At 39.5% G+C, this 8,713-nt stretch overlaps 1 protein-coding gene across 2 annotated transcripts; it reads right to left on the bottom strand.

The window, feature by feature from the left end:
- Positions 1 to 571: 571 nt before the first annotated feature.
- On the bottom strand, positions 572 to 6,567 carry LOC110454323. 2 transcript variants are annotated; one of them, XM_021503771.1, is made up of 2 exons: positions 6,322 to 6,567; positions 572 to 4,953 (listed from the first exon to the last, which is right to left on the bottom strand). In XM_021503771.1, exon 2 carries the CDS (start codon positions 4,871 to 4,873, stop codon positions 1,784 to 1,786), a length of 3,090 nt encoding a protein of 1,029 aa, XP_021359446.1. In that variant the 5' UTR covers positions 4,874 to 4,953; positions 6,322 to 6,567; the 3' UTR covers positions 572 to 1,783. The 2 variants fall into 2 exon arrangements, with proteins under 2 accessions (XP_021359446.1, XP_021359445.1); XM_021503770.1 differs by having other exon boundaries at positions 6,335 to 6,567.
- Between the last annotated feature and the right edge of the window lie 2,146 nt (positions 6,568 to 8,713).

Raw genomic sequence — 8,713 nt, 5'->3', positions numbered from 1 at the left:
GTGTTATCAGTTATAGAAGGATACCTTTGTGTTATCAGTTATAGAAGGATACCTTTGTTATCAGTTATAGAAGTAGACCTTTGTGCTATCAGTTATAGAAGGATACCTTTGTGTTATCAGTTATAGAATGATACCTTTGTGCTATCAGATATAGAAGGAGACCTTTGTGTTATCAGTTATAGAATGATACCTTTGTGCTATCAGATATAGAAGGAGACCTTTGTGTTATCAGTTATAGAATGATACCTTTGTGCTATCAGATATAGAAGGAGACCTTTGTGTTATCAGTTATAGAATGATACCTTTGTGCTATCAGATATAGAAGGAGACCTTTGTGTTATCAGTTATAGAATGATACCTTTGTGCTATCAGATATAGAAGGAGACCTTTGTGTTATCAGTTATAGAATGATACCTTTGTGCTATCAGATATAGAAGGAGACCTTTGTGTTATCAGTTATAGAAGGATACATTTGTATTATCAGTTATAGAAGGATACCTTTGTGTTATCAGTTATTGTTATTATGGATACATGTTTGTCGCATTTGGGTTTTTGAACGATCTATTAGGTTCTTGTGTTTTATTGCAAGCATTCCTATCAATTTCATATCACACATTTTATTGCATTCTAAATTAGAGACTTCTTATAGTTGATTAGACATGCGCACAACGTTGTTGGACTTGTAACAAATCAAATACGTCATAAGGAAGATTTCGTAGCAGTTAGGTGTCAAGCAAACCTGATAGATTTGTGATTGTGATTTCATTTGTAGACAGGATATTTTCGGCTTCATTTCCTCATCAGCAATGTGCATGTGTGCATATTTTAATATTCTTTGCATATTTAAGTTTAATAATCTGTTAAGTCATAGTACTATAATTCAAAATAGGACTGCAGGAAGATCGAATGATGCGCATTCTGCATATTAATTTGTCTACAACCAAATGTAATTCGTTACTCATATTTATCGTTGGTTTTGATGATAACTTCATATTATCTCTTCTTTAAAATAAGCATTTCAATAAATTGGACAACTGAGATCAAGAATTGGCCAGCTATATCCAAGATTATAATAATATAAATCACAAGAGTAGGTTAACGAAAACCAAAAAACAATTGTATTCTACAATCAGGTCTTTTTATCAGAAAATCCATGCAGATCAAGACAGACCCAGAAGATCCACGCAGATCCAGACAGACCCAGGATATCCACGCAGATCCAGACAGTCTCAGACGATCCACGCAGATCCAGACAGACCCAGACGATCTATACAGATTCAGACAGACCCAGAAGATCAACGCAGATCCAGACAGACTCAGACGATCCACGCAGATCCAGACAGATAATCTTGTCGATATAGCTACTGTTAATAGTCTGTCGATATAGCTACTGTCAATAGTCTGTTGATAAAGCTACTGTTAATAGTCTGTTGATATAGCTACTGTCAATATTTTGTTGATATAGCTACTGTCAAAAGTCTGTTGATATAGCTACTGTCAAAAGTCTGTTGATATAGCTACTATCAATAGTCTGTTGATATAGCTACTGTCAATAGTCTGCTGATATAGCTACTGTCAATAGTCTGTTGATAAAGCTACTGTTAATAGTCTGTTGATATTGCTACTGTCAATAGTCTGTTGATAAAGCTACTGTCAGTAGTCTGTTGATATAGCTACTGTTAATAGTCTGTTGATAAAGCTACTGTTAATAGTCTGTTGATATAGCTACTGTCAATATTTTGTTGATATAGCTACTGTCAATAGTCTGTTGATATTGCTACTGTCAGTAGTCCGAGAAGTTAAATATGTCGTCCATGGCTGAGTTTCTTATCTCGTGAGCTTTGATCACGTCCATCAGTTGGTCTATTCTAGCTACCACCTCTTCAGCCACTCCAATGCTACGTTTGGGTTTCGTATATGTGTCGTACTCGCCACTGGTTCTACGACCAAAATAAGCCTTGTGAAGTTGAAGCAACCACCGACTCTCATCCCTAGCACTATCTCCACAGACACACTCCAGAGTGGAGACAAAACTCTCGGCGCGGGTGAAGTCGTGTAACATTTTATAATGTTGTATTTTGAAGTGTAGCAATGCTTCCTTGTGTGTGACCTTGACCCTCCGATCCTTCCGTCGTATGATCGTCGCTATTATGTCGTCAACCACAGGCAAGTCTGTATCACAGTATACCAAGTAGTTTGCGTTGTCATTAAACACGTCGTCCCAGTCTCCGGGGGTCGAGTCATGGTACGTTGAGAGTTTCTCGAACGTTTTACTAGCATCAACAATTAAGGGGAAAATTCGCTCTGCGTTTCCATGTTCTAGTTCCAATTTATCTTTTAGCTTTGCTAATATTCCATTTGATTGCTCATGCATACCAATCTGTTCGTATCGTTTGGCTAAAAGAGTTCTCCGAATATAATAGGAGTCTAAGTTATTAGTTTCTTCCGGAAACGTCGTGAAGGTGTCTGGTTCTTCATCGTAATCCTTATCTTCCGCAATCGTTGTGAACTGGGATGATCCGTCATCTATTGGTGTCCACGACGACGACGTTTCCTCCGCCACGTGACGAACACGATCGTACACTATCTCAATTTGAGAGTCACTGACATCATCAGCCCCATAGTCTGTCGCTTGTTCTACTCGGCTTTCCCCAGACGACTCGCCAACCGGGCCATCAAGTGAAGACATGTGTTTAACAGGCTCTGTGGAGTCTGTTGCTGTTCCCATTCGGCTTTCCCCAGACGACTCGCCTACTGGACCATCAAGTGATGACATGTCTTTACTAGGCTCTGTCACAGACGAGTGGGACACGTCGATATGGACATTTTTTGGATTATGTGCACTCCTTTCAATCATGATATCCTCGTTATTTTTGTCTCGGATCGGTCGTCCGCCTCCGTCCTCGACAGATCCCACTTCTCTGTGTGTGTCTTCTGAAGACGACCGGGTGACGTCACATCTGTCATCAGGGAAAAGATACGCAGAGAGAAATGTAATGAGATTATCGACCTCATCCGTTTCTCCGAGACGGATAAAGAAATTGATGCTGTCTAGGTAAACAGTGGTGTCTGGTACAAGTGTTTCCATGGCATCTCGGTACATCTTTCTCGCTGTGGCTAAAGAAGCAGACTTTTCAGAGAGAGGAAGTGTTGACCTTATGGATAATACTCGCCCGTACAACATCAGAAAATAAGATCGACGAACATCCGAAACACATCGTATATCCTCTTCATCTGTATTCAGAAAAGGTTGGAGTATTCGCAGGCTATAGAGAGCCGAGGCTGTATCCCCCGACACATAACTACACACGGCAGCAGTCAGGTGTAGGTCCGCCTTCCTCTCTATAGTCGTGTCCAGATTTAACCTCTGGTCAAATTTGATTGCGTCCTGAGCGTACCCATATGCCGAGTGTAGGTTTCCCTTGTACAGGTGAGCTTTAGCCAGGGAGACGAGAGTATCTATATAGACCAGCTTGCTGTGAGATCCAGTCGGCTTCATCTCGTCCACGAGGGGAGCAAACACACGTCGCCGGATACCATGGGGTAATGCCAAGTGTTTGTCCTGTCTTAGTATCATGTCGAGAGGATTGATCCTGAGTTCATACAGAGGCAGCAGAACCGCCTCTAAGTGTTCATCCATTGATCTCGTGCGACCGCCTACTTCGATGAAATCTTTTTCGTATTTCGCAAGGAGATTCATACCCGGTATGAAGTAATGTGACAGTCTACGCGAGCGGATACATGATATATATTGGTCTACAATTGTAAACATGAGTGACCCCATATTTCTGCTTCTCCAGCGATCTGCAGGGGAGTTCTCGCTAAGTCGATACATCAAGTTGAGAAAGTGATATGAACCACCTATGTCAAAGGCTTTCATTAAATGAACAAGCTCACGCTGAACACGCGTAAACGAACGTGATAATAACATTTCTGCACGTGAAAAAGATATCCGCCATTGGAAGTCCTCCATATTACTTCCGAAATGTCCTACTGGCACTATCATACACCCGATTCTGTTGTGTATCTCACGCTTTAAGTCCTCACTCGGCCACCCGTACTTGATATCACGTGATATCCATTCACGTGCCTGCGAGGGCCATCCTGGATACGGCAACGCGATCACGATATCTGTGTTAAGGGTGGAAGTCATGGGAAATCCTCTGCTCGTTAGAAAAGCATTCACTGCCGGACCTTGTGTATTTACAAACGAAAGGACAGGACCGTACCCAGATTCGGGAAAGGATGTTTGTTGTGTGAAAGGCGTTCCTGTGTATTTTTGCTTGATAAACATTTTTGCATCATTCCAGTATTCGAACCTCGCTTTCATGGCTGCAGAACTAGACACGTAGCGCTGTTGTAAAGAGACCTGAGAAGCTGAGAACCGCTGACATTTTCGGAGAAGGATATATCCGGCGTTTTCGGACGGCTCTACGTTCAGGTAGGCAGTGTCTGACCCACACGTCACGTTCATCCGGCTGGCGCTCGGACAAACATCACGGTCGCGTTCGTTTTCCACCTCAGCTCGTTCACCACTGTACAGTTCAGTTTGCTTATCATTGTCGTACTCACACTCTGTTCTTATATCATATTTCTTTAGAATTGTCACAATATCAAAATCCCGTAGATCGGAAAGACGAATAGAATTCAGGAAAAAGCCATGGCCACAACTCCCGCCAAGGTAAACACTGGACCTTCCGACATCATAGAGTTCCAATGGGTAGCGCGTCATCAACATATCAGATATTTCTAGGAAGAAATATTTGAGCTCGAAGCCATAGTACAACATAAAGACCACAGAGGACAATGGAACACCGGATACAGTATCAATGGAATCGTCGGACAAAACCCAATCAATCGTTTCTTCATCCATCTCGACAGAGGGCACTTCTCTAACAGATCCAATAGTGGAATAAAGCTACGTTGCATCCATCTCCTAGTGATTGTCAGGATCTGTAATAAAAGAAAGTGTGATTACTCTACCAGATTTTATCTCAATAAGGACAGAAAAGTATTAGCATGCTGCAGTTATCAACCTTTTTATTAAATGGAAACAAGGAAACATGATTATATCTGTTCTAGCGATATATTCATCTAATAAATGTAGGAAAATGTATACAGCGCGTGCGTCGGGTTTAGGTATGGGACTGTTTGCATCATCTGCACATGGTTGACACAACAGAAAGCATCACTTGAGTCTTGACCATCTTAAGTAATAAAGGGGAACATGTTCATCTAGTCCACCTCAAGATGAGGCTGGTTGATTATAGGAGAACGCAAAACGTGCTTTTGGTTAACATACGTGCATGGTCGACATTAATAGATATAAAGAGGAGGAGGCAACATGTAAGTCTGACCCAAGCTAGTGGCAGGATGCTGCACGTGCGTCTGGTCCTGATAAGGCACGAGACACCGCATGCATATGGTCCAATCTCGGAGACAGCTAGACAGAACGTCCTTCTGAACCACACTAGTAGACAACATGTGCGTCTGGTCTACACTAGTAGACATGAGACAACATGTGCGTCTGGTCTACACTAGTAGACATGTGACAACATGTGCGTCTGGTCCACACTAGTAGACATGAGACAACATGTGCGTCTGGTCTACACTAGTAGACATGAGACAACATGTGCGTCTGGTCCACACTAGTAGACATGTGACAACATGTGCGTCTGGTCCACCTTTGGAGAAGAGCAGCAGCACGTGCACATGGTCCACTAAAGTAGAGATGAGTTAGCACGTGTTTTTTGATCCACCCCTAAGAGACAGGCGACAGCACGTGCGCTTGATCCACCTTTTGAATAAAGCATGCAGATGATATAGATGATGTTGTACATGAATCCTGATCAAAAGACATGACTGGCTATTTGTTGCTCGTATTACATTTGTATAAACAGAGTTGTAGTGAATCACTGAAGTACTATATGTAACCTTATTTACTACCACATACTCCTATCAACCGCGGTCCTTCTGATCATGTAACCTTATTTACTACCACATACTCCTGTCAACCTGGTCCTTATGATCATGTGACCTATTTACTACCACATACTCCTGTCAACCGCGGTCCTTATGATCATGTGGAGACTCAGGTGTCAACACGAAATGTGTTAAATAATTATTATGTATGATACCACAGAGACGGAGTATCCAGCCCCACCTCCGAAATATGAACATTTGCATGACACCACAGGGGGGCTTTGAGTCTCTCCCGCGGCCTTCAGAAGTCGCCGAGTAGGTATTTAGTACATATTTACATTTTATTTGCTCTTAGATATTTTGAAAGTATTGCTTATTGATTTGATATTCTATACACACCGTGGGTCCTTACCTGCGCGGTCCCATGATAAGGAACGTCCTATTCCTGTCACCTGCTTTCATTTCGAACTTGTGGTTTCCGGTAAACCGGAAAAGGTATCGTTGTTATGTTTGAGTAGTCAGATACACACATTCACGCACCGTACGTCAGTTCTATGTGTCTATAAATACACACACGTACCATCCGTCGTTCAACCGGAACACTGCCACATGAACCTGTAGACGTTAGTGTGTGTATTGTGTTTATTATACTACGTATACGTACGTAGTGTGTAGGTCACGTATATGTTAACGCTACGAGCGATTATAAGTTGATGTCAGAATAGACATTCTAAGTCACGTATCTTCATTGACATAATGACCCTTTAAAAAAACAGTACATCGCTGCAGACATCTTCTTAACATTTGATGTTCACGGAAATCTTGACTGTTGACTCGTCACAGGCAGGCAGTGACGTCAGCAGACTGATAGGTAGTGCTCGAATACATATATCCTTGTTAACTGTTATAACATTTAAAACAATATACTTCGTTCAAAGCAGTCAAATGTGGATGCATTGTCTAATTTCGTAACTTTTTATCGGGTTAACATATCAAGTGTTATTCTTTATACTGTTTTATCGTGTTGATGCAGTAGTTGTCATACTTTATACTGTTTTATCGTGTTGACGTATTAGTTGTTACATTTTATATTGTTTTATCGTGACGATGTATTAGTTGTTATATTTTATACCATTTTATCGTGTTGATGTATTAGTTGTCATACTTTATACCATTTTATCGTGTTGATGCATTAGTTGTCATACTTTATACTGTTATATCGTGTTGATGTATTTGTTGTTATACTTTGTACCATTTTATCGTGTTGATGTATTAGTTGTTATATTTTATACTATTTTATCGTGTTGATGTATTAGTTGTTATATTTTATATCATTTTATCGTGTTGATGTATTAGTTGTCATACTTTATACCATTTTATCGTGTTGATGTATTAGTTGTTATATTTAATACAATTTTATCGTGTTGATGTATTAGTTGTCATACTTTATACCATTTTATCGTGTTGATGTATTAGTTGGCATACTTTATACTATTTCATCGTGTTGATGCATTAGTTGTCATACTTTATACTGTTATATCGTGTTGATGTATTAGTTGTTATATTTTATACAATTTTATCGTGTTGATGTATTACCTGTCATACTTTATATTGTTTTTTCGTGACGATGTATTTGTTGTTATACTTTAAACTGTTTGATCTTGTTGATGCATTAGTTGTTATATTTTATACTGTTTGATCTTGTTGATGCATTAGTTGTCATACTTTATACCATTTTATTGTGTTAATGAATTAGTTGTCATACTTTATACCATTTTATCGTGTTGATGTATTAGTTGTCATACTTTATACCGTTATATCGTGTTGATGCATTAGTTGTTATATTTTCTACCATTTTATCGTGTTGATGTATTAGTTGTCATACTTTATACCATTTTATCGTGTTGATGCATTAGTTGTTACATTTTATATTGTTTTATCGTGACGATGTATAAGTTGTTATATTTTATACAATTTTATCGTGTTGATGCATTAGTTGTCATACTTTATACTGTTATATCGTGTTGATGTATGAGTTGTTATACTTTATACCATTTTATCGTGTTGATGTATTAGTTGTCATACTTTATACTGTTATATCGTGTTGATGTATGAGTTGTTATACTTTATACCATTTTATCGTGTTGATGCATTAGCTGTCATACTTTATACCATTTTATCGTGTTGATGCATTAGTTGTCATACTTTATACCGTTTTATCGTGTTGATGCATTAGTTGTCATACTTTATACCATTCCATCGTGTTGATGCATTAGTTGTCATACTTTATACCATTTTATCGTGTTGATGTATTTGTTGTTATACTTTATACTGTTTGATCTTGTTGATGCATTAGTTGTTATACTTTATATTGTTACCTGACTCGCTATATAAATGCTTATTAATCAATTTCGACTGTTTCCCAGACAATTCACCAAACAACCTATAGCTAATGTGTGCTAACGTAAAACTGTTGACTGGTCGCCGTAAAACTGTTGACTGGTCACGTGAAACTGTTGACTGGTCCCGTGGAACTGTTGACTGGTCACGTGCAACTGTTGACTGGTCACATGTTAGGTAATCGAACGCACCTATAATTACAAGCACCCGGATGAGCAAGCGTTTTTGGTACTGGATTGTTGACGGTTGTCTGTCGGTAGATGTAAATATCACATTCGACATAGAACTTTTTGGTTTTTCATTGGTCAAGTAACAAAACAGTTGTTCCATGCCTTATCAGTCAACAGTCAAAACCATTTTCCCTCGGGGTTGGGACCCACCAAATGAACTG

Source organism: Mizuhopecten yessoensis, unplaced genomic scaffold, assembly GCF_002113885.1.
Source record: "Mizuhopecten yessoensis strain PY_sf001 unplaced genomic scaffold, ASM211388v2 scaffold7763, whole genome shotgun sequence".
NCBI classification, from domain to species: domain Eukaryota; kingdom Metazoa; phylum Mollusca; class Bivalvia; order Pectinida; family Pectinidae; genus Mizuhopecten; species Mizuhopecten yessoensis.
Note: the sequence above shows the minus strand (reverse complement) of the source record. Positions and strands in the feature narration are given on the sequence as shown.